Source organism: Coturnix japonica, chromosome 12, assembly GCF_054131305.1.
Source record: "Coturnix japonica strain WE chromosome 12, WE-NBRP24, whole genome shotgun sequence".
NCBI classification, from domain to species: Eukaryota; Metazoa; Chordata; class Aves; order Galliformes; family Phasianidae; genus Coturnix; species Coturnix japonica.
Genome location: NC_140674.1, coordinates 16,920,203 through 16,946,321, shown reverse-complemented (window position 1 = coordinate 16,946,321; position 26,119 = coordinate 16,920,203). Strand labels below are relative to the sequence as shown.

General features: G+C 39.6%; 2 protein-coding genes across 22 annotated transcripts in view; both read left to right on the top strand.

Moving 5' to 3' along the window:
• Positions 1-17,815, top strand: part of PIK3CA (phosphatidylinositol-4,5-bisphosphate 3-kinase catalytic subunit alpha) — a 33,384-nt gene extending 15,569 nt beyond the window's left edge. For 4 of the 6 annotated variants that reach the window (XM_085513239.1, XM_032446660.2, XM_085513237.1 and 1 more), the window contains 19 exons: positions 5-214; positions 822-1,072; positions 2,160-2,405; positions 2,573-2,658; positions 4,890-4,995; positions 6,015-6,167; positions 6,276-6,410; positions 7,025-7,149; positions 7,227-7,308; positions 7,781-7,945; positions 8,517-8,620; positions 9,880-10,051; positions 10,317-10,423; positions 10,762-10,883; positions 11,134-11,212; positions 11,705-11,875; positions 12,339-12,456; positions 12,616-12,767; positions 13,330-17,815. In XM_085513239.1, coding sequence (XP_085369365.1) covers positions 5-214; positions 822-1,072; positions 2,160-2,405; positions 2,573-2,658; positions 4,890-4,995; positions 6,015-6,167; positions 6,276-6,410; positions 7,025-7,149; positions 7,227-7,308; positions 7,781-7,945; positions 8,517-8,620; positions 9,880-10,051; positions 10,317-10,423; positions 10,762-10,883; positions 11,134-11,212; positions 11,705-11,875; positions 12,339-12,456; positions 12,616-12,767; positions 13,330-13,600 — 2,855 coding nt within the window. In that variant the 3' untranslated portion in view covers positions 13,601-17,815. Of the gene's footprint in view, positions 1-4; positions 215-821; positions 1,073-2,159; positions 2,406-2,572; positions 2,659-4,889; positions 4,996-6,014; positions 6,168-6,275; positions 6,551-7,024; positions 7,150-7,226; positions 7,309-7,780; positions 7,946-8,516; positions 8,621-9,879; positions 10,052-10,316; positions 10,424-10,761; positions 10,884-11,133; positions 11,213-11,704; positions 11,876-12,338; positions 12,457-12,615; positions 12,768-13,329 lie in introns of those variants that run through there. The other 2 variants (XM_085513240.1, XM_085513241.1) reach the window with 2 other exon arrangements.
• Positions 17,816-21,258: 3,443 nt separating this feature from the next.
• ZNF639 (zinc finger protein 639) lies at positions 21,259-24,843 on the top strand. Of its 16 annotated transcripts, none has more exons than XM_085513259.1 (6): positions 21,259-21,302; positions 22,078-22,174; positions 22,285-22,352; positions 22,924-23,031; positions 23,233-23,367; positions 23,621-24,843. In XM_085513259.1, the coding sequence occupies exons 3-6, from the start codon at positions 22,295-22,297 to the stop codon at positions 24,766-24,768; spliced, it is 1,449 nt and encodes a 482-aa protein (XP_085369385.1). In that variant the 5' UTR covers positions 21,259-21,302; positions 22,078-22,174; positions 22,285-22,294; the 3' UTR covers positions 24,769-24,843. The 16 variants fall into 16 exon arrangements, with proteins under 16 accessions (XP_085369385.1, XP_032302554.1, XP_015727008.1 ...); XM_032446663.2 differs by having other exon boundaries at positions 22,280-22,352; XM_015871522.3 differs by having other exon boundaries at positions 22,046-22,174.
• The last annotated feature ends 1,276 nt before the right edge of the window (positions 24,844-26,119 follow it).

Genomic DNA, 26,119 nt, shown 5'->3' with positions numbered 1-26,119 from the left:
GTAGGTTTTGCTATTGGCATGCCCATCTGTGAGTTTGACATGGTTAAGGATCCTGAAGTACAAGATTTCAGAAGAAATATTCTTAATGTTTGTAAAGAAGCAGTAGATCTACGAGATGCCAATGCTCCACACAGTAGAGCGTTATACGTCTGTCCTCCAAATGTAGAGTCTTCACCTGAGCTACCCAAACATATATACAATAAACTAGATAAAGGTAAGATAAATATTTACTGTAGGCATAATATTTTTCAGCGATTGAAATAAAAAAGCACAACTGGTGACTTAAGCAAATCACTGATTTGTGTTGTATATTTGATACACTGCAGCAATATAATAACCCTGAGTTATTTGGAATAATTTGATTAATAGAATGTAGGTTCAAAAGGCAAGCAGCAAAACTTCAAAATTCCTTTTTTTGCTATTCTAGTAATTTCATGGAAAAGTTACTGCTGTTTTCTTGAAGGCTGAATATTAGATGTGGAAGTTGACTGCCCTTTCTGCAGCAGTGGGTTTGGAGCTTGGTGATCCTTAAGGTCCCTTCCAACCCCAGTCATTCTATGAGTCTGTGGATAGTCAGTAGTATTTGATGCATAATATTCTTAACTTCAAGGAGTAAAGTTGAATTCACACTTGAATTATGAATGAGCTGAGGGAACCCAGTTCCTTGCAGAAGTTATCAATGCTCTGTTGAATTGGGCTGTGAATCTTGTCTACTAGTGTAGTAGTAATTCTATGTGGTTTTATTTCTTTAGGGTGTGAAGGGGTGATGGTTTGCTTGCATTGAAAATGGTAAACCTAACATTATTTCATATCTATTATAGGGCAAATAATAGTGGTGATATGGGTAATAGTTTCACCTAACAATGATAAGCAGAAGTACACCTTAAAAATCAATCACGACTGTGTGCCTGAGCAAGTTATTGCTGAAGCAATTAGGAAGAAAACACGAAGTATGTTGCTGTCATCTGAACAACTGAAGCTTTGTGTGTTGGAGTACCAGGGCAAGTATATTTTAAAAGTGTGCGGCTGTGATGAATACTTGCTAGAAAAATATCCACTGAGCCAGTATAAGGTGAGTAACAAAGTGAATTTATTTTGAAGTACTCTGAAAAAATCCTAACTCAAGCGTGTAGTTGTTGCTGTGTGTGCTTCAATATGTGGCCAGGGAAGGTAATTTACAGTAGAATTTACGTCACCCATTAAACTTTCTAAAAATGCAGTAGAAGTTCCTCTCTAACATGAGTGATTAATTGGTGGTAGGTTCTCTGAGAACTGTTCTACATTTCTGATGGCAAGAGATGAGTAACATTTGAATGGAGCTGATGGAATGCAAAAAGAAATTAGATTGGTTATTAGTTATGAGGCAACCATTAATTCTGTGAATATTCACCCTTCCTGCATTAAGGGCTGGGAAAAAAAAAAAAAAAAAAAAAAAAAGCAAGCTCTCTTGGCTTACTGTTAATTACATCAGTAAACTTCTTGTGAACAGGGAGTGGGAGATTGTGAATATTGGGAGAAGGAACTTAGTATTATGCAAACTGAGAAAGAAGTGCAGGCATATGTGAATAATTTTGTACAGTCATGAGATCAAACACTAAACCTATTTGATCTAGTGTGGTTTCTTCAGAAGTATCTGGTATGCCTTTCTGTGCCGCAGAAGAGCTTACTAATTACAGTCCAGAGCTGAACCCATCCTAATGCTTTGTAGTACTGTTGCCAGACAAAATACTGTCAGCAGTCACTCCTGAGCAGACAGAATACAGGCTTGAGTCTGGTAGGATCAGTGTTGAGGTGAAGCTGATAAGTGTGTCTGAACAGAAAATGAATGGTTTTGTATGTTGCCTTGTGTTTTTTCTAACTGTGGCTAGGAATATTAGAGGCACATGTACTAGTTTGGTACAGTAGATTATAACAGCAATAAGCAAGGCAAAATATAGTTAACCTGCTTCCAGGAGCATCCCTAATACCATTCTACCCAGTAATGTATTTAAACTGCTGAATGTTGCAACAAAAAACACTGAAGGATTTACGTAAAGGAACAGATGTGAGCTCTTGAAGTATGTTTTTATTTTTATGATTTTCTGAATACTTTTAGGTACTGATTTACCAAGAGCACAGACTTAGAAAATATACTGAGTTTCAGTTTTGTTTTCTTACAGTACATAAGAAGTTGTATAATACTTGGTCGCATGCCCAATCTGATGCTGATGGCTAAAGAAAGCCTATATACCCAGCTGCCACTGGATACCTTTACGATGCCTTCTTACTCCAGGCGTATCTCTACAGCTACACCCTACATGAATGGAGAAGCTACAGCCAAATCCCTCTGGACGATAAACAGTGCTCTTAGAATAAGAATCCTCTGTGCAACCTATGTGAATGTGAACATTAGAGACATTGACAAAGTAAGGCAAATGCTGCATGGCATTATACGTAGTTTTCAACACATGGCTTCCCTCTTTAATGCAAATGAGAAGGCAATATTTTGTAAACGTGCTGTATGTTGTTAGGAATGAAAACTTTGTTTATAGTGGTGTTTCCAGAATAGCACTAATATTAATGTTATTTTCAGATCTACGTTAGAACAGGTATCTACCATGGAGGAGAACCTTTATGTGACAATGTGAATACTCAGAGGGTACCTTGCTCTAATCCCAGGTAAGATAACTAGAAAAACTATGGAGATCCTGACTTTTGGGGATCATGAATTATAGTATTGAAGAAGTGAAGGTACTGCTTAGCATTATTCAGGCATATCTATCTAATTTCTGGCAATACTTCAGTTGAAGAACATTTTTGCATATCCCTGTATTTATAAATAAAATTAATTCAATTCCATCAAATACAAGTATTGTGTCCTGTGATGTTATGTATATTGATAAAGTCCCTGTATTGACCAGGTCTGTTCTACATACACATTCACGACTGCCTCTGAAACTCCTATGTAAATGCTCTTTAGTGCTATGAAATCAGCATAGCTCTGGGCAGTTGAGCTCTGCTTTTTACTCTGGATCTATAGCTGGTGTTCCAGTTGCAGGTTCAGATTCCAACATCAGTAAGAGGCAATGTGATGTAATGCAATCCACAGATTTGTTCCAGTGCGGTTGCAGAACGTGTGCTAAAGCAGAAGCACTGATGGGAATCATTTGGTAACGTACAAAGGGCTGCCAGGTCTGGGCTGATTGTTTTCAGGAGATCTGACCTGCTGTGAATGTTGTCAAAGAAAATAAATCACGTGAACTGAAAGTGCTATTAATGTGCAAAAAGAAGCTTTATATGAGCGTATGAAAGCATACTGAGGACAAATATTGAAAAGAAATTGAGTTTTTGCCTGTGACCCTGAGTAAGGAGCATCCGGTAGGATTAGGTGTGATCTGTGTTCAAAAATAAGTCCTGACTTGCATTTTCTGTCTGCCTTCACGTCTTTGGAGGTATCTGAGTGTTTTCACTAAGTATGATTCGATATTAACATTAGAGGGCGTTATTATATATGCAGTTTTCAGAAAAAATAGCTTATTCCTCCTGCTCATCCTGCAGATGGTTTAACTTGTCATTCAGGCTTAGCTGTTTTTGAGGGAAAATCTTGTGGGAAAGATGGTGAAGGACATGACTGGAAAACATGGATGTTATCACACACAGATACATATTATATAAAACTAACTCATAAGAGAAGTGAACTAGGTTTTATTTGCCAATTCCTTTATTTTTAGGGAAGGGCTTGGGGTAGTTATTTTAATGTAAAATGCTGCTTTTAATAGCTACAGAAACGTGACAAAATTAACGGTGTCCTTGGAGGCTGCTGCTGCTTTGAACTGAGAAAATAACTATTTAAGAGCTCAAAAGCACAGTTGTGCGTGTTGAGAGAGAAGTCCTCCTTAAAGAATTCTTGAACATATATTCCTCTAGAACTAATCTCTGCTCTTATTACTATGGTAAATAGAGCGATAGCAGAGTTATTTCAGTGGTCTTATCATAGAACTACAGAACTGAGAGCAGAATGAAAACACTTATTTTTTGTGGTTCAAACTGCTTCATAATGATGGAGAGACCAGAAGGTAATGAAATAGGAAAAACAGTGACAGTGCACAAGGCTCTGGGTTGCTTAAGGAATAACTGAAGTGGGAAAAAATCTCATTTCCTTCCATGGAGTGCTGTTTTGCTAATGTGTTACAACCTTGTGGGATAGCAAACCTGTCATCCTGTAGAAAGGATTTGAGGAAACCTTTACTTTCACAACTAAATGAGGCTATATTCTAATTAGTGATACAATGCACAGTCATTTAAATGTAATTTAAATGTAACATGTTTCAGTTTGCTGTGATTTTGCAGTTCCTTGCATTTCAGCTGTTAATTGCTTCCTGTTGCGTTTACTTACTGTGTATAAGCAGCACAGTTAATAGAGTCAAGTAGAATTAAGCAAGCATTTGGAAAGTGTCCAATCGCTGCTAGCAATTTTGGTTTTCCTTTCTTTACGCAGTTATAACAGTGTTATTTTGTATCACTGTTGCTGAGGAATCTAATCCATATATTCAACAATTCCCCTCAAATTTAGGAAAAGGGTTTGTGCTATATCATTTTCTTGCTTAGCCCTGTAAATTGCAGTTATAAAGCATTTTTCTGCAATCGAGTTCTAATTATACCAAGCATAGTATATTAGCAAAAATAAAATTGCTCTTCTGTATAGTGATTATCGTGCACAAAAAATGTGGCCAGACTTTAGAAATATTGGATTTCTATGTTACATTTTCATCTTCTAATTTGTTCTTTTAGGAATTAACATTATTATTTTTAGGGTTATAACATTGTTTTTAGTATAGCAGTTGATTGCATGCAGTTGTCTTGCACAGTCTCTTTTAACCTGATTTTAATCTGCTTTTTAAACATTACAGATGGAATGAATGGCTGTCGTATGACATGTTCATTACTGATCTTCCACGTGCTGCTCGGCTCTGCCTTTCTATCTGTTCTGTTAAAGGCCGGAAGGGTGCTAAAGAGGTAAAATGCTTCGTAGCTTTAGTAAACGAACAAGCAGAGGTTACTCAAGTAAAGTTTGGGAAGATACTTGGTTGTTGCTGTTCTGGTAATTAGTCAATGTAATGTTTGATTTGAATCTGATTTAAATAAGGATGTTTCTTATGTATAACTCATTTGTCAGTGTTATTTTAAACCACATAAAGAAGCTTGCCCATTCAATGCTACATCATATCAGTACTATGATGCTGGTCAGAAAGATCAGTGTAGTGTTTTGAGGTCTGAGTACATAAGAAAAAAGTAACTTCAATAACTTTCATTCTGCTAATCTGGAAGTGTAACATGTTGCTCTTAGATAAAAATGTTTTTTCTCGTGACTCACAATCAGAGATTTGATGTCAGATCAATTTCAGTGGTTCCACAGCAGTGAAGTGGTGTGCTAGATATGTGACTTATAAGAGAAGTGGACCTGAACAAGTGTTGCCAAAAGAAACACAAAGCAATTTCTGATATAATGATACTTCTCTAATTGTTTGCTCACTGCCAGCTTCAATTGCCCAAGTGAAGTGGCATTCGTAATAGCAAGGTTATGTACTTCACTGTTTCCTGAAGTCCATTTTCTGTCTTTCCCCTTCCTGAACTGCTTGAAGTAGCAAAGGAGTCCACTGTAAGCATTCCTTTCACTGTTAACTGTCATGGTTTGGTGGTGTTATGATGTGGGATATTGACAGCAACACCACCAAACTATGATATTAACCTAATTTTTATCTTTTTTTTACTTGACCTGCAGATTTACTATTAGCTGGAGTTCAAAAGTAGCGAAAGCAGCCTGCTGTTTATTTTATGATAGATCAGAATTACTTGGTTTTGATAACATCTCTCTACTACACATGTGAAAATTATAAATGTTTGGTTAAGGGGGACCTAGTAAGTACTTAAAGCTGCGGTGAATCCCTATTATTTTTTTTAATGTTTCTTTTTTGGAAATATATACATGATGATTTAAAGTTGAAACTGAAAAATTGCCTTTTAACCTCTTTAAGGAGCACTGTCCATTGGCTTGGGGAAATATAAACATGTTTGACTACACGGACACTCTTGTATCTGGGAAAATGGCTTTAAATCTTTGGGCAGTACCCCATGGGCTGGAGGATTTGTTGAATCCTATTGGTGTTACCGGATCAAATCCAAATAAGGTAAGTATGTGCATGTGAACTGCCTCCTCAGGAATGTATATTCAAAACATGCTATATTCTAATCAGTATAATTCAACAGAAGAAGTAATCTAAATTCCCTTTACGTAGGAAACTCCATGTTTAGAGCTGGAATTTGATTGGTTTAGCAATCCTGTTAAGTTTCCAGATATGACAGTGATTGAAGAACATGCCAATTGGACTATCTCACGTGAACTGGGCTTTAACTACAGCTATGCGGGACTGGTAAGAACTTGCTTTCCAAGAATAGCTACTAAAATATCAAACTATTTGCTGCCATGTTTTTTTTCTCAGTATGCTCGTGATAGATCATCTTAATCTATTCCTGGCCAACACCTAGATGAGAAACTCTTATCATGCAAACTGTAAGCATGTTTTTAATGTATTCATCTCATTTTTGTTATGTAAGCTTTACTACAGTATTTTACCTTTACTTATCCTAGCTTTATCATCCTGTACTTTGTGTTTTCAATTCTGATTCTTTCAAACCTTTAAACAGTTCTTAGAAATCTTAAAACTGGAGATAGAAGTGACCTGTTTCATTTTGTGTCATGCTAGGACACTGTTGTTTGTCACATGCCAACTACTACTATTTCTCTACAAAGCTGACTGGTCAAATGTACTTTTAGTCCCAGCAGTGAATAAAAGCAGTTATAGAAATCAAAGACATAGTCTTCAATTTCTCTATTTTAAACTTGTAAGTCCTCGTTTATAATAGGAGGAAGCAACAAAGCTGTATTATGTGTCTTATAAATGTTCCTGTGTATAAAAATACTTCTACATTGTATGACAGTAGAATGAGACGTGTGGAGGGTTAATGGACCGTTTTCTCTCTGCAGAGTACCAGAATAGCTAGAGACAATGAATTAAGAGAAAGCGACAAGGAGCAACTGAGAGCCATATGCACACGAGATCCTTTGTCTGAAATCACTGAGCAAGAGAAGGACTTCCTCTGGAGCCACAGGTACTGAGAAAAAACAAAAACAAATGCACAAAACAAAAATGACATCTTGTATAAACAACCTTCATTCTCTTTTTCAGACACTACTGTGTAAATACCCCAGAAATTCTGCCCAAATTACTTCTGTCTGTTAAATGGAATTCTAGAGATGAAGTGGCTCAGGTAACAAATGTCAATGAAGTTTTAAGCTTTGAAGAAGCGTTCAAATCTGGATATTTTCTCGTAAAATAACATGAGTTGTTCTGACGACGTGTTGATTGAAAACAGATAATTTGAGTTGCTGCTGTTGATCATTCTGTATTTGTTGTATGCAGTCTGTTTGCCTGTTCCAGGAAATGTCTTGAGCTCTCATTCTTGAGCTCAGTCTGAGTCTTAGCTTTTTTCTGGTGGCATTACTTGAATCCTTGTTATGTTGCTGATTATTATTTCAATGAGAGATTTTGTTGTTATTCTTTTAAAGTGGATAAAATAAGTTAACTGGCTCTAATACCAAATTATTTTTCAGAAGGGAATGGCAAGTAAACAGTTTATATTCGGTAGCAGTTCCTGTGGTTATACTTTCTACTGGGTGTATATTACAACCTCTTCCTCTTCAATGTGAATGTGTAATGTACTTGAACTTTATCGTCCACAGATGTACTGCTTGGTAAAAGACTGGCCTCCAATCAAGCCAGAACAAGCAATGGAGCTTTTGGATTGTAATTATCCAGATCCAATGGTGCGAAATTTTGCAGTCCGGTGTCTAGAGAAGTACTTAACAGATGACAAACTGTCTCAGTACTTAATCCAGCTAGTACAGGTATGTAACATTTTGGTATTCTTGATGCCTTATGTACATTTGATTATTTTATAATTATGCAAGTTTAAAATACAAAGAAAGTGAAGACACGGTGGAAAAGGTAACAAGAATTGTTTTCACTGCAAATTACATTAGGAGGATCTCTGAAAGATTAAATGTAGTTACTTTTCTGTAGTTCTCTGGTTTCTGGTGTTGGTATGAAACGCCAAAATCCTGCTGAGACGCAGAACTGTTCCACCAAGTGGAACAAGCAACTGTTTCAGCTGCCTTGCATATGGTAACGCACAAACGGAAGCGTTTTTTAAATGTTAAGCATGCTGAAGCTGAAATGTTTGCTAACAGTATGGGAAGCATCAGATGGTAAGTTTCTGAAATAAAAGCAGTCTATGTGCTCTGTTAGCTGATAGTCTTTAAATGTTAACATGTGCACTGCCTGACCTCAGTATTTTAACAACATTTTTATAGCAAACTTGAATTGTGTTCTGTTTAACTGTCTTAATCTATTTGCTGTTCACTGAAATAATAACAGCAGCTGATTTTTTTTCCAAATTTTCTCCTTGTCCTTAACCAGGTTCTGAAATATGAGCAGTATTTAGATAATCACCTCGTGAGATTTTTACTCAAGAAAGCACTGACCAATCAACGGATAGGACACTTCTTCTTTTGGCATTTGAAGTAAGCATAATAATATAATGAATAGCAAGTGATGAGATTCCTACAAGCAACATACTCTTTTTTTGGACAATATTAGCACTTGACAAACAGAAAGCAAACTTTATTTTAAGAGTTTGAATGTGTAGTTTGCTAATAAAATGAACTTCTTGCAGTTTTAAAAGCAAATTAGTTGATGATGAATATCTGTATCATCCGCTTCATTTTGACTTTTTCCTCTAATAGTGATTACTCTAATCACAGGGGAGTCTAATATTGCTGGAAGTTTCTTATATTGTTCGCTGCTTACAACTTTTGATACATTTCTATTCTAGATCTTCCCACCAGTGTTTCCTAGCAATTTTTTTTCCCAACACTGAGCTACTTCTGATACTAAGCCAGAAATCTATGGGAAAATGATCCATGAAACTCCCCATCTCTGCAGACTTGTCTTTAGAAGGCTGTAGCATGTTTATGCGTTTACAAATAGCTGAGGCCTAAAGCAAGCCATGCAACTAGACCAGATAAAGCTTTGAAAAATTATGGTTCATAAATCTTTAGTAAAGGCTACATTTATTACCAAAATACCCCTGTTCTTCTTTATTAAGTATAACATGGGTTCTTTTAACTCCTGTTGTTGAGAAGGCTGAATATAACTCAGGCATTCTGAGTTGTATCCAGATCTCATCTAATAATTCTGTTTTAAGATGACACACCAAAGATAAGGCGCAGAAATAGAAATAAGGATTCTTTATTGTTTTTTCCTTGTTTTGATAATGACCAAGGATAATGGAATAACTTGGCTGATTAATTTATTTGAGGGGATGTATTTTAGAATAATGCAAAGTTTGAGAGTAGGTAAGAACAAGATAACTAGCCCGGAATTAGCTAGATGACAGAAGAAGACTAAACTGCTTAGAAAGCTGGAACTTGAAGCTGGAGGTTTAGTTTGGTTGTTTGGGGGTGTTTGTGGTTGTTTTTTTTTTGGCAAGCATGGATTTTGATCAAAGTTAGGGGCTATAGAAGGACAGGATGTAGCAATAAGGGGACTGGGGTCAAGAGAAAAGGAAAAGCCTGAAAACTGCTGGATTCGTTGTAAAAGGTAAAGAGACCTGCTGATCAGTTAAGTCAAAATGAGATGAGTTGTGGGAGGTCAACGCAAGTTACTTAACTGGGAAGGAATCATAGGCAGCCTTCAGGGAAATTTTATAGGTATAGTTTCATTTTTGGCATCTGTAATTGGTCTTGTCTTAAAGCTATAATTGTTCTTCCTGTCTGTGTAGGTCTGAAATGCACAATAAAACTGTAAGTCAGAGGTTTGGTTTACTTCTGGAGTCCTATTGTCGAGCGTGCGGGATGTACCTAAAGCATCTGAGCAGGCAGGTGGAGGCGATGGAGAAGTTGATTAACCTCACAGATATTCTCAAGCAGGAAAAGAAAGATGAGACCCAGAAGGTATTTTAAGCTGTCCACACATCAAAACTTTTGCTATTTAGTCATAGGAATCACTACAACTATTTTACTGGATTAACTAGAAATGTATTCATAAGTAGTATCTTGGAAGCTGTAGTATTTTGTGTGCATACTGCTATTGTCTGTATCTTAAGCTAATGGAACCATAGTTGATAGCTTTGAATTGTGTAACCTGTGGCAAAACAGTCACCAATCTTCATTTACATTTAGTCAGTGTTCTTACAACCTGAATGTAATTATTTTTTAGGTGCAGATGAAGTTTCTTGTTGAGCAAATGAGACGTCCAGATTTTATGGATGCTTTACAAGGCTTTATCTCTCCTCTTAATCCTGCTCATCAACTGGGAAATCTTCGGTAATTATTTAATAGAGAACAACATGATAGTTTGCCATCCCTGTTAGGTGGCAGGAACTGCAGACCTTTTTCCAAGCCTAAGGAACATGCACTGCCAAAGGAAAAATTAGCATAGCTAACTCTTCACTTGTGGTTAGCCAATGATTAGCACTGCAGTTACTAACGTACATTTCAAGATGAAAACAGTGGTTGATTTTCAGCTACCTGTGTTATGCATAATTAATTTGATAACAGTTCAAATATTTTGAAGAGAATGGAAATTATAATAGTGTTATGGAAACAAGGTATGAGAATCTAAGTATCCCTATTTCATATCTATCTTCTTTTTTTGTTTATAGGCTTGAGGAGTGCAGAATAATGTCATCTGCCAAAAGGCCACTGTGGTTGAACTGGGAAAACCCAGATATTATGTCTGAATTGCTATTTCAGAACAATGAGATAATCTTTAAAAATGGAGATGGTAAGGTTCATGTGACAATTCCATTGTTATGTTTTAACATATATTTTTAAACAGCTTGAAAATTACCACCACAAGTTTATACTCATTCTCACCTTCCTTACAAGCCATTCTTTTCTTTAGAGAACAAACCCTGCATGAATCTATACAAACCTTATTTGACTTTACTACTCAAAAGTATTTCTAAAAGAAATAAGATGCGACAGTATTCTGTGTAATTGAACTTGCTGTCTTATCTATTTGATTATTCTAGACTTGCGTCAAGACATGCTGACACTTCAGATAATTAGAATTATGGAAAACATCTGGCAAAATCAAGGTCTTGATCTTCGGTAAGTATTAGAGGTTATTCTTAAGCAAATCTGTTCCTAATGGTTAATGCGTTGGTTTATTATTAGAGATTACTCCTCTACTACCCAAAGGTAGTAAGTAAAATGCAATAAGTAGGAATGCTTGTATGTACTTAAGAGGATATTTTATAACCTTCACTTAGCTAAACTAGATTTTGTGAAGTTAACAGTCCTGTTTGAAAAATGTTTATCTTATTCAAGTTGCTGTGAGGGATCTACATCCCAGGAATGGCTACCAGACATCATGCAAACCAGCCACCCTGTAGTCTGCTGATGGTATCTGTAGCATTTACTAACATCTGGTATGCTTTGTTCACAAAACCAATGACAACGTACAATACACCTGTAAAACATTAAATCAGACTTTCATGTCCTAAAGTCAGTAACACAACACTTGTAAAGATCATAAAAACAATGCCTTTTGCTTGCTGTCTTAAAATGTTTTAAAATTATTTAAAATCCTTTCTCTTGCAGGATGTTGCCTTATGGTTGTTTGTCTATTGGTGACTGTGTGGGACTCATTGAGGTAGTGAGAAGTTCTCATACAATCATGCAGATTCAGTGTAAAGGAGGCTTAAAGGGAGCACTGCAGTTCAACAGCCATACGTTGCATCAGTGGCTCAAGGACAAGAACAAAGGAGAAATGTGAGATTTCTTGTTGCTGTGTTTTCCTTGTTCACTTCCTCTTTCTGATGGAATCTTCAAGAGAACTAAAATGCATCTTAGTGGGAAATAGTCTGCTCTCATTTGCCCAATAGTCCTGTTTGTATTTTCTTTGTATTTAATAGTTAGGTGACTTCCCAACAGTAAAGCAAGTTGAGGGCAGAAGAATTGAGCCGACATGGCTTAACTGTAGCTCTTCCAAGTGAAAGCCTGTGCCTGTCTTTAGAACACAGACTGTCATTTTAATAGCTTTTTTACTGTTCCATGTGCTTAACTGTAACTACTAATACTTCCAGTGTATGCAGAAATTTTTCCTTCAGTAAAGTCTAGAAACTATTTCATTGAGTGAAAATAGTAAAATTGGTTTACACCTTTTAAATAAATAAATTGACAATTTTGTATTATTAGAGTATCTGTAGCAATATGTTTTCTTTGCTTTCAATAGGTATGATGCAGCTATTGACTTGTTTACACGTTCTTGTGCTGGCTACTGTGTCGCTACCTTTATACTGGGCATTGGTGATCGCCACAACAGTAACATCATGGTGAAAGATGATGGACAAGTAAGATCTATTTTTGCAAGCACATAGTCTAATAGAACTGTTCTATTTGATGTGTGTTTTTTTAAAAAAATAGTCTGAAATATGAGGAATGAGCAATTTTACAATTTCGTCCTTTAAGCAAGAAGTTACTAATCTTAAAATACATTTTGTCTTTCAAAGCTGTTTCATATTGACTTTGGCCACTTCCTTGACCACAAGAAGAAGAAATTTGGTTACAAAAGAGAGCGTGTGCCCTTTGTCTTAACACAGGACTTCTTAATAGTGATTAGTAAAGGAGCCCAAGAATGTACCAAAACGAGGGAGTTTGAAAGGTAAGTACCTTTCTGAAACCACTTAAATTACAGAGCATTAAATACACAAACTGCGGTTTTTTTTAACTGAAGAGAACTATTGTTTCTTATAAAAAGATGTTTCTCACTCAACTCTATTTCCTCAACAGAGGAAATGCTCCTGTATTCAGAGTAGCTAAGGCTGAACAGTAACTTCTTAAAGGTGTGGGACAGTGAATCTCTTGCTGATGATCAACAGGCTAGCGCTGCTTGCAGCAGTTGATCAGGAAATTTGCTTTATGATCTGAAATGTCAGCACAAATAGTAAAATGGCTCTGTGTACTCTCAGAGTTGTTGAACGTTTGCATAAGTTGAGAATTGAGGCTAGACCATTACTAAGTCTTACAGCCATACTCCTAATCTGGGTAGGAAGATGTTTTTCTTAACATTTGTTGGGCTTTGCTAAGCTATAAATGTCTACCTTTTATCTGTATATAGTTGCTTGAAAACCTTTTTATAGAGGTGAAAAAGAAATGCATCCAAAAAGGCAATATACTGAGTGTTGTTTTTTGTGGTTGTGGTTTTTCTTCTCTATCTCCTCTAGGTTTCAAGAGATGTGTTATAAGGCTTATCTAGCAATTCGGCAGCATGCCAATCTGTTCATAAATCTCTTCTCCATGATGCTTGGCTCAGGAATGCCAGAACTGCAGTCCTTTGATGATATTGCATACATTCGAAAGACCCTTGCATTGGACAAAACTGAGCAGGAAGCTCTTGAGTACTTCATGAAGCAAATGAATGATGCTCACCATGGTGGCTGGACAACAAAAATGGACTGGATCTTCCACACAATAAAGCAACATGCTTTGAACTGAAATGAAAGTGAAGAAAATGAGAACTAATAACCCACTTTATGGGTACTACACTGTTAATACCTGTTAGCAGCAAAGACTGGTTGCATAGGAATTGCACAAACCATGAATGATATTAGAACTTATGGCAAGAAAAAAGACAAACTGTTCTGACAACTGTTGAAAAACGATGTAAAACAGGGTTTCAGATAGCACTAAAATTGTACACTTCAAAAATTAAGCTTTAGTATGATGTGTGACTTCATGTTATGCCTTAAGCCCAAAAAGGTAAACTTTGGAAGAATGTTTCCTTTTTTCATTTGATAGGATAAATTAAAAGGAAAAAGAAAATAGTGCCAGCATGAATACAGAGTCCATCACATTTTACCTTAGGTCTGGTACAGCAGGCAGAGACTATGCTGGACTGAGAAGCATTGAAAGAAAGTTCAAGCAGTAGTTAATATTTAAATGCAGTGTAGTTTGAAGGGAATGAGTTTAAGCTCGAAGATCTAAAAATAGTGAGAGGACAGTGCCTTTTAAATGTGCTCAGAGGCATTAACATACATGGGGTTTAGATGATCCTTTGATTTCTGAGTCTGTCATCTGCACAGTTTCGGAAAGCCGTAGGAAATAGGCCCATTCAGTGTGGTGTTTCTTCTGCTCAGTATTTCTAGGGGTGCAATTCATACCTTCACAAAGAAAACTTTCTTATCATCCCCCAAAACTGACTAACCTGGAAACTGAATGGTCAGAATTGGGTTTAGTGCAACAAAGAGTCGTAGTGTTCATCTTAGGTTTGCTTTAATCTAACTTGAACTGAATAGATTTTTTTCATACATCTTTTCCAAGAACCTAAAAAAAGGTGCGTTATTAAAATTATTGAAAGATTATTTTTTTATAAAGGCTATTTATATAATAGGAACTATTATTAATATATATTCTTTATTTACATGATTTATCCAATATTCACTCTTTTAATTTTGCAGCCCAGTTCTATCTGTCCAAGGCTCCCATTTCTCTTAATGTCACTGAAGGTGACCAGTTATAGGACCAAATTCAACCCTGGTGAAAGAGGACACAAGTGCCATTGAAGCGGTGGGAGGCACACCCACTAATGCCAGAGGTGAACTTGGCCTAAGACTCTTTAAAAAATAAATAAAAATTGGGACAAAACTCTTCACATTACTGAAGTGATTTGCTGGCTATTCAAGGAACGTACGTTTAAACCCTCAACTTTCGGGTCCATCATTTCTCCTCTTTCTTCTTCCGCTCTGGAAGTGGTTGTTTAATCCAGTAACCAATGCATCAGAAATAGCTGTTTAGGTTTTCATTATGATCAGTAATAAGCAGTTCAACATGCAGCAGATATGTTGGCTAGCTCAAAGCATGTGGAGTTACCAAACATTTTATAGCTTTGTCTGTTTTGTGTGCGTGTAATATATATATATATATATATATTTGTAAATCTAGTTGTTGTCCTCCAACACAGTTACGATGTGTGCAATCAATTAAATTGGCACCACTTTTTTGAGGCAGTTCAGAGTACAAAGGATGTCAGATTGCCCTCATGCACAACTTCAGGTAGGACTGTTTTTCTAACTACTAAAAAGGCTGTTTGTTTTCTTTTGTTTTTTAATCAGTGAAACCCGTGATTCTGAGGGTGATGTTCACCCTAACATTTTAAGCTTGCTCGATTGGCAGCAATTGAAGTGAATTCCAAAGGTCTGGAGCTTTCAGGGTTTCAACTCATTCACTTCTAAACACACACCGAGGTGCCACTCAAAAAGTGCAATACCACATGTAATATAAAATATGCTGACAGCTGGTGTTAGATTAGAATATAAGTATATAAATAAACTGTACTTTGTGCAGGCCGTACTGATGAGGTAATGAGTGGTTGGCTTAATTTAGCAAATTGTAATATATTAAAAATGTGCAATCAATTACGTTATGAAAGACTTTGGGGATTGGAAAGCCAGGATTTTGGTTTTTGGAGATCCTTTCATAGTCAAGCTCTTGCAGTTGATTACTGTACACGTAGATACTTGACAATGTTGTGGGGGGGAAAGCTGACTTAGTGAAAGCTATGGGAGTTCCAAGAATAGTGTGTGGGAAATGTGAAGTTTCATTTCCTTAGTTCTAAGAAACCCTTTGGAGTAGTGCAACAGACTTCCCATTATTCTTTATCGACTGTTACATATTCCTTTTTATTTTTCCATGTTCATATTTTTACTCCTGCTAACCTTGGTCATACTTCCTAAAGCAAAATGACTTTTGTACAGATTACTTTGCAGTCAACACTAATGGTGTAGCTCTTTGAAAACATGACTTTTTTTTTCCAATGAGTTTAAATAGTTTTGTTTGCGAAATCTGAAACCCTGTTGGCTATAACTCTTAATTTAACAGAGTAAAATCGTTGCACAAATGCCACATTAGGTGCTATATTATCATTATTTATCTATTAATGAAACAATGTTTAACTTCTTTTTTTATATGAGGATGGTTGGACTTTTCCAACCAGGATGGAAAGATAAACTCAAATTTCTTGCATCCTATGAGCCCGCCTTCTTTTGTACTTTACCCCTTCTTAACCATATACTTGTGTAAATACGGATATAAATGTCTTTCAGTTCAAGCATACAGTGTTTTGCACCCTTTTTGCACAAACAGGAAGGTATGAGGAATCAGGCTCTGTTTCCAAAACTTACTGCATCTATATGCTGTGCATGTTCATATGGACATCGAATAATAAAAGAAAGGAAACGTAGTGATAGACGTACTGTGATGTGGGATAAATTAGAGTTGTTTTAAAACAGAAAAGGGAAGATCATGGATGTTAAGCTATTGTTCCTACTGTAACCAAGATGGGCATTTGGAAAACATTCTGCTGGTGTTTCAGGGGGGAAAAAAAGGGGTTTGAGCTTCAAAGCATTTAATACTAATTACCTTACCTTGTTATGCCGCGTTTCTCTGATATAAATTCACTAAAGATAATGGAGTTTCTATTGACTTAGGTTGATGTAAATAGGATGATGTCATCTATTCTCAATATCAGAAATAAGATCCGCTTATGGACTGTGAAAGCACCTGTAACTGAGCTCTACATTGTTTTGGATTGCTTGGAATTGGGGTTTTTGTTTTCTTTTACTATTCCCACTTCATGGACATTGGAAAGCGTTCCCTTCATTCTGAGTATCAGATGCACAAAGCACTACGCAGCTTGTTTTGGGCTTGAGTTAAATCCGAACACCTTGTTCCTGCAAAACTTTGTAGGAGAGCTGCTGGAGCAAGGAGCCCAAGACCGGGCTGTACGTGTTACTGCAAAGCATTAGGAAGAAATCAGTGAAATATCACTTTAACCTCATCAACTGTGAAGCGAGTTGTGTTTGATTTAATGACAAATGAAGCCGGTTGCCGCTGATTAGGTTTTCTTAATATACATTCTTTGCTTCCCTGGAGGTAGCTCAAAAAGCACCTTTGACTTATGCACAGTTCCTGCTCAGAAGGAGTGCATGTGGAGGTTTTTCAGACATACCTTCAGTATAAACGAGGGGAGAGGAAGGAAGGGAAGGCATTTAAATAAAACCACAATTGTCAGTGCTTTGGTATCTTGCGGAGAAGGTAAGCCTGCGTATTAAAGGCAATATAGAAATTACCAAGCTCGTAGAGAACTCTGTACGTGCTGACCCTGTGCTGGTCTTCTGGAGGGTTAGTTTGGTTTGTCAGCTTTCCTTTCCATGTAAAATGTTGAAAGCCCTTTAGCAGTCAGTAACGTGTCTTGGTTGACAACTCAAAGGCATTTTCTTTGTCATTCAACAACTGGCATGTTCCTTGTCATTTAATAACTGGCACGTTCCAGCACCCGTTCTACACAATAATTGTGAGTTCCTCCTGTTTTGCATGTCTGCACAGGTTGCAGATGTGGGCTGGGCCCATTTGAAAAACAAAAACGAAGCCACTGAAATGACTTTTCTTTTGATGTCAGATTTTTAACATACTACAAGTTAATGGGATCGGTGTGGTGTTACAGAGAGAACTGTCATCTGCTGCTTCCTCAGATCCCTTTTCAGTTCCCATGGTTTCTTGCTTTTGTTTCAGTTTTACTTGAAAGAAGAACCACGCTTTTGTTGTTGGTTTTATTTGGCTTTCATTTGTTGTTCAATACTACGTAGCTGTAGATATCATTGCAGTTTGTTGAATCTCCATTTTAATTTTGTAATATATGTTTCGTACAAATAATGAATCTTTATCTGTTTCTTTTTGTGTGTGCTAAAAGCTGTCTCAGTTTAGGGTAAGGTTCTCTCTGTCCGACACGATGGGTGGGTGGCTCACCACCCAGCCCTGCAGCTGATGGTGTGTGGGATGGTTTTTCATCTGTGTTCTTGAAGGAAGCCAACTGCAAACTGCATATAGGAGTTTTCTGTTTGCAGATAGTACCAGGTTTAGGTGCCCTAATCTTTGGGAAATTCTGGTTTCACTATGTGCAGATATAACACGGATTTCATTAGAAATACAATTGTTCTTAATGCAGTATTTAGAGCACGGCATTCTTAACTTCTGAGCTTTACGAGATAGAATTCAAAAGTACAAGATGTGCTGTGTTAGCTTTCCTGACCGCAGCACAGAGGTGGGGCCCCTCTGTCCACATCCCTTCCTTCTCCAACACTCCTCTCCCCTCAGATGGGCATACCCACAGTCTAACAACAACTTAAACTATTTGCAAGAGACTAAGCAGTGCTCTGTTAGCTTTCCCATTGATTTGCATTAATGTCTTAAGTGTCCTTGCTGTCATTTCTGTATGCGACACAAATTTTTTTCAGCATGAGGAAGGCCAAAAAATACATACCTTGACTCCTGAAGTTCTGGTGCCAATGCCCCAGTAGCTATCAAATAGTTTAGTTCAGTGTAACACTGTCAGTTTAATGAGGAGCCTGTTCCAGTATTAGAATTACTTCCAGTTAAACTTGACAACTGTGTTGCTGAAGCTCCATCTCCCAAGGCTCTTACATCTGCTGTAGTTCCATCCATGAAGTCCAAGTTATGTATGTTTACAGCTGTGGTCTAATTCTGCTTTGTTTCATTGGTCTGTATGCATTTGCTCCATATCCAGCATTTAGTAATAGTGTTCTAAAGTCTAAATTATCAGCTGTACCAGGCTGGCCTAAGTTGTCTATTTCATTTGGGGCAAGAGTGAGAGGGAGGGAGGAAGGAGATTAATTCTTCTTGTTTTATAGCCACTGTGGTCTACATTTATCACCTTTCGTGTGTGTGAATGTAAATGTATAATTTCATCATCTGGGAGTATCATCTTTTCTCTCCTTTCCCCATTCCACCTCTGCAAGTTTTAACTGAATAGCCACATACACTACCAAAATCCCTTTGTCTGCTGGAGAAAAGGATGCTGAAATAGAACAACATATGGCTGCAGCCTTAATGTCCCAGGTTCCTGTGCTTGAAGTTTTGAAGGTATTGCTATCTCTGCTACCAGCACCGTGATAGCAAGAGTTGTCACAGAACTGAGGTTGTCAGGGAGCTTTGGAGATCATCCAGTCTGACTGTGCTGTTTGGTGCAGGGTCAGCTATAGCAGGCTGCCCCGGAGGAGGATTCACACTAAAAGCTTTTTCTTGATGTCTGAATGAAATTCCCTCTATTTCATTGCCTAATGTCCTTGTGTAGAGCACCAAAAAGAGCCTTGCCTTCCTTCTTTACCCCCCTCTGTCAGGTCTGTGTATATACTGACAAGGTGACGGTGAGCTTTCTCTTCACTGGTCTAAAACAATCCCAGTTCTCAGTCTCACTCTAGGTATCCTGTGTCTTTATGGCTCTTTACTGGACCAGCTCCAGTATGTCCATGTCTCTTGTACTGGGGAGCCCAGTGCTGCTGGTTTGGTCACCCCGGTGCTGAGCAGAGATCAGGGGTCACTTCCGTTGACCAGGATTCTGCTGGCATTTTGCATAGACAGAGCCCAGGAGCATGTATTCTCTTGATGCTTATGCTGCTTTATGGAAGCTAGTGGCAGTCTGTCTGCATCAAAAAAGAGTAAAACACCCACCAGTGCTGAATACCTTTTTAAAACAAGACAGTTATCTTTGAAATAACCACTATGGGGGGTGGGGGGATGTCGGGATGTGTATGTCATTCTGTAATACAGGTCCTGTGGTATAATAGCTAGAGAACAATAATTTTTTAGTAATAATGGGCCAAAACAAGTTGAAGATCCGCAGTAAGATGCATGTGTTGTTGTACTGAGAAAGTCGTGCAGTACATTAAAAGGAAAAGAATCCCTTCTGCTGTGCTACTGAAGTAACAAGCAAACTTCTTTGGCCTGTGACACTTAATTGTAGTTCATGTTCATGGGGAACTGTAAAAAGTCTTTTTATTTATCTCCGTCGTCTGTATCATATGCTGTTAATTAAAGAAAAAATACCACTTGGGGTTTTTATCACACTTTTGAGTGTTCCTGTATATACTAAAAACTAAATTAAAGTAAAATGGTTGGTACGCTTGTTCTGAAATGAGAATTTACAGCAGCTCGAGTTGCGGAGGGGTGATTTGGTTATTTGGGGGTCTTATTGGAAAGGCTTGAAGAAAGGAGGTAGAAAATGCTTATATGTGTTCATTTAGGTGGGGACAAATACTGGAATGGGCCTTATTTATGGGTATAGTTATGTGAGAGGTCATAATTGCACGTGGAGTTCACTCTTGTGCACACTGACACTCAGAATGAGCAACTGAGTCCAGATGTTCTCAAAGCTGTGAGAGGAGAGCGTGCAGCATGGAGGTGTTTAAGCAGAATGGCTGCAAAGCCTCTCCAAAGAGACTCCCAGATTTCACCCTATTCTCAGCAAAACCTGATGTTGAATGAGGAGGATCTTCACCTGGACTTGTATCTGTTCTTGTACTCCTCACATCTCCAATAACTGACTGAGGTGGCAGAGTACAATGACGCACAGTCTTTCTCTGATCAGTGTTTTTTTGTTGCCCTCTGGGTGCAACCTTATGGGATGCCCTGAAACGGGATGCCCCGCAGCTCCATTGCTTCCTCTGTCAAACGCGGGTCAGGTTGGGGCCTTCCAGAAAGGAAAGCACGAGTCCTTCTGCAAGGAGTTCTGATACCTGGATTTGTCACCCCTGGGCTGCACAACGAGATATTCCAGCTCTGCACCTTGTGAGGTCAAAGCTGAACTGCCTCCCATCCCAGAGAAGCCTCTGTAGAACTTACATGTGCCGTGTGGTTAACTGAATGCTTTATCCCATCCTTGTTTCAGCAGATTGAATAGAACATCACCTGCACTGCTCGTTTAAACCAGGAGGCTGCTTCCACATGGGCTTGTAGTTGTGCTGCTTGCCTCAAAGTGCACGACCATAGGGTGACAGCTCTGCCTGCGTGGCTGTAACCGAGCCAGCTGCCCCTAAAGCGCTGTTTTCTCACCAGACACCGGCTGAAGGTATGATTTTATACATTAAGCCTGGCACAATAACGGCAGCCTCACAGTGCGGAAGAAACGCCCCTGAGCGCCGCGCCCCAACCAGCTCCTTGTGTAATAACGGGGCGGATGCGGGTCCTCCCTGCAGCCCCCACATCCCGCAGCGGGGCCGGGATGCGCCATCCTCTATGTGCCGCCAGAGGGCGCCGTGCTGGCGGCCGCTCTCCCCGCCCCTTCCCCCGCGGGGACCGCCGCGTCCGGAGGCGGCTGCGGTGCGTGCTGGGCAATGAGCAGGAGGTGGGTGAGTCCCGGCGGCGAGGCTCGGGGTGGGGAGAGAAAGACCGTGGATCCGCGTGACTCCCGCCGTCGCCCTGCTCCCTGCAGCCGGTTCGTCCCGCGGGGCCTCTCCTCTCTCCTCTCCCGCCCGCCCCCATCTTAATCCCTCTCCCCGGCGCCATTTGAAGCGCGAAGCCGCGGCTCAGCGCCTCCCCCCTCACCGGGCCGCGTCCCTCCGGCCGTAGCCGTGACTCACGCTCGCTCCGCACACGCTCCCGGTGTCGGCTGCTGGCCGGGCCCGCTCTCCTGCCCCGCTGTGTCCCGCTGTGTCCCCGCTGTGTCCCCGCTGTGTCCCCGCCGTCCGGCCCCGCCAGGCCGCGGCTCGGGGAGGGCCCGGAGATCGGCCCGTTACGATAAAGCGGTGCTCCGTGCCGATTGTTTCATCATCTCACCACAGCGTCGGTAACGTGATAGTGGAGATGCGGATTCTCCTCTCGAATCCGAATCTGGGCCTGTGAGTGTGCTAATAATGTAGAACGCCCCGGGGTCGGTTTGCGGTGCTCGTTATTCGGGCCGACACATCGGCCGGGTGAATTTGGTGTCATCTCCGTTTCCCTTCGGGAGCAGCAGACAAAGGGCAGCCCGGGCTGAGACTCGGAACCGAGCGCTGCTGTCAGCTCCCCGTTGTGTGTTGTAGCTTCAGTAATAACAATGCGTTTGTTTCTGACATGGTCGTTTGGTGGATCGTTTTGTCTTTATCGTAGGATTAAAGTCTATTAAACGTGTCCCTCCACAGATGAAGGCCTCGTGCTGCTGCCTTTGCTGCGTTTAGCTGTGCGGCTGTCAGCCTCCGAGCTGCTGTGTGTGCTGATGCTGAACAGTGTGGGATTCTGGTAAGATGCCATCGCTCCTGTTTCCATTTCTGGCACGATAGTGTTGTTTGAAGGCCTCTGTCCCAGCGTATCTCATCCTATTGAATGTTTTCACTTTATGATTAGCACAGACTGTTCAAAATGAATGAGCATCCGAAGAAGAGGAAACGGAAGACACTACACCCTTCTCGATATTCAGGTCAGCACAGAGCTCCAGTTATGTTCATTTAATTTGTCTCAGAATAATGGCTCTGCAATGTTTGCACCTGGAAAATAAGTAACATACAAGGGGTGGGTTCAGATGGCTTCTACTGAATGTGCAGGTCACCCACCTGCATCTTCTGTTCTTAGGCCACTTTCAGTCCATGCATCTGAGCAGGTTTGTTCTGGACTTCCTGCATGTTGGAACGTTGGGGCAAACCATGAAGTGCAGATGATTCGACTAACACACAAGGGGAGGAGTTCCCTGGATGTTGGGATTAAAGGGTCTGTAGGCATTCCAGTCCATACGCATTCAGCACTGCATTAGCTGTGCTCCTTTCACTGTCTTCTGTGGCAGCGGTTTGACAGCAACAGTATGTGATGCTCTGAACACAAGGGCAGCAGCTGAAAGCTGTAGATCAGAACAGGAATGTTACCAGATCAGGGTAGAACTCTCACAAAGCAAGAAGTGAAGACGTAGCCAGTGATAATTTTGGTGAATACTAAATCATATGTAGCTACAGCAGTTTGTTAGCGTCAATCTCTCTTCTTTTTTTTTTCTGACATAGATTCTTCAGGTGCACCTAAATACATAGACAACAGTGGGATTTTTTCTGACCACTGCTACAGCGTCTGTTCTATGAAACAACCAGACATAAAGTATTCTGAAAACAGAGGTAAGAGTCAGTTCTGGGGTCTTGCTGTGTAATGCTCGTATTGTGCTCCCATTTGTTAAAGTAAATATAGTACAGAATACGTAGTGGTTGTCTTCTGAGCATCATTCTGATCTGGTTTGCCTCAGACTGAAAATCATGTTTCAATTATAATAAGTAAAAAAGTCCTCAAACGAAGTAAAAATAATCCTTCTGTCTTTGCAGGTAGATACTACAGTCCGGTGCAGAGTGTAGACACGGATGATGATGGGAGTCCAGTGCATGCCGGGACTTCTCAGTGGGGTGGGTCACATCCAAACACAGGGTTGCACTATACAGACCCTAAAAAGAAGGATAAAGGTAAGTGTGAGTTTGCTGGAAGCCACAAATACTGGTGTTTAATGTAACAGATATTTTACTTTCTTGGTTTGACAGAAGAAATCAAGGCTTTTTAGCTTACATCATTTATGTGTTAGTCCCAGTACCTGGGTGACAGCATCTGCTTTCTGCACTTAGGAGCTTCTACAACCAACTAAATATGGACCCAGCTGCTTTGCGGGGTTGTTTGTGGGGCTTTTTTTAACTGACCTTTATTATCTACGTGCTCCTACAGATAAAGCAGCTAATAATGGAGTGTGCAAAGACACGTGTGACTCGCCTCTGTTCGGTGACAGCCCGACAGAAGAAGAAAAACCTCTGGATATTCAAACTGTAGAAATTTCTACAACAGAAGTTAATGCTGTAGAAGTCCATGATATAGAAACACAGACTGTGTCACCTGAGAAGCTGGAAGCTGAGGACCTGGAGGAGATCCCTCTTGAAAGCTGTAAAATCTTTGAGAAGAACCAGGCTTTGAATATCACAGCTCAGCAGAAATGGCCTCTGCTGAGAGCCAACAGCAGCGGCCTGTACAAATGCGAGCTCTGTGAGTTTAACAGCAAGTACTTCTCTGATTTAAAACAGCACATGATCCTGAAGCATAAGACGTGTGCGGACACTCACGTCTGTAAAGTTTGCAAAGAAAGTTTCTCCAGCAAAGTGCAGCTCATTGAACACGTGAAACTGCACGAGGAGGACCCGTACATCTGTAAATACTGCGATTACAAAACGGTGATATTTGAGAACCTGAGTCAGCACATAGCGGACACTCACTTCAATGACCACCTGTATTGGTGCGAGCAGTGTGATATGCAGTTCTCCTCCAGCAGCGAGTTGTACCTGCACTTCCAGGAACACAGCTGTGACGAGCAGTATTTGTGTCAGTTCTGTGAGCATGAAACTAATGATCCAGAAGATCTGCACAGCCACGTGGTGAACGAACACGCGTGTCGACTGATAGAGCTGAGCGACAGCTATCACAGCAAGGAGCGCGGGCAGTACAGCCTCATCAACAAGATCAGTTTTGACAAATGCAAGAACTTCTTCGTATGCCAAGTGTGTGGCTTTAGGAGCAGGCTGCACACAAACGTCAACAGGCACGTAGCTATTGAACACACCAAAATATTCCCCCATGTTTGTGATGACTGTGGAAAGGGCTTTTCAGGTATGTTGGAGTATTGCAAGCATTTAAGCTCTCATTTATCTGAAGGGATTTATTTGTGTCAATACTGTGAATATTCAACAGGACAGATTGAAGACCTTAAAACCCATTTGGATTTCAGGCATTCAACAGACTTGCCACATAAATGTACCGATTGTTTAATGAGATTTGGAAACGAAAAAGATCTTCTAAGTCATCTTCAGATACATGAGACAGCTTGATTACTTTCTTTCCCTTGCAATAAGCTTGTTAGAATTGGAATTAAAAGTACAATATTAAATACAGTTTTAACAGCACTTGTACAGTTCTAATGTTTTTTACATCAACAAAGCATGTATAATGACTTGGTGTTATGAATTTCCTTTCCTCGGAGTTTCAGTAGGTCTAATCACACATACAGTGTGATGGATCACATTCTGGGGGGGGGACACAGTGGGAGTAGTTGCATGTCATGATAATTCCAATGGTTATCCTGCACTTTCACATGAAAGGTCCAACAGCAGCTCTTGGGAGTTTGAAATGACAAAGAGAAAGCCAGCTTCTCCCTCCATGCTGAAGTGATGCTATGCTGACCTCAGCTGCATCTCCTGCTGGTGTCACCCTCCGCAGCAGCAGGGCGCTGCTCACCGCTTTCATCCACACGTTTAGCAGGGACCGCCGACATCCCTTTTATTTCCTTAATTTACCTTCACTTGCTGTCTTTGTTTTGAAGCACAAAGGAGACATACAGCTTGTGTGCAGACTGGGTGGTGTTTTGAGGAGCAGTTCTAAGGGGATGTGTGAAGTGACCCAGCTGAGAATATACAATGTAATTTTCATATCTAAGCCTTAGCTTAGCCCTGAAATATGCCTCCAACCTCATTTGGAGAAAGCCTCTGTAAGGAACCTAGTTCAGAATTCCATAGATTTATAATGAGCTTTCCGGGACTAATCATTTGAGGAAAGTCATTTTAAATCTGTACGTGTTAAACTTCTGTGTCCTGGTTCAAAACACTGGTATAGTCCAAAAAAAACCAAACAATTAGAAGTGATTTAGTCCAACTGTTGTGATTAGATAGATGGTGTTCTTTGGGCATTACAGTCCTACCAAGTGAATTTTTAAGCTTCAGGCCATAGATGTATTTCTCAGTGACTGATAGCTGAACGGATAATTAAGGGAGGTCATTTAGACTGTCTTAGCTATCAGGATGAAATAACCCATAAAATGGTGGAGTTTAAGTTTCTGTACTGATTGTAAGTTTGTAAGGCTATAATTAATGTATAAAACATTTCTTGATTGGTGAGACTTGGTGTTATCAGCTCCCAAGGGACTTAGTCTGAAGTTTTATAGCTATAAATGTTGGCTGAATATAGTGGGTTTATGGGCTTTCGTATCCTAACTGTATATTTCTTAGTTTGTTCTATAGGGAATGGCAATGTCTGCAGTCGTATCACTAATTTCATATTGCCTGGCTTAATATGGGAGCAATAATGTAGTCTATGGAGTACTAATAAGAATTGTTTTGTATATGGAAGTCTGATCTTGCTCATATGGGCTTAACAGTGAGGAGGAGATGCTGGAGCTTCTCTTCC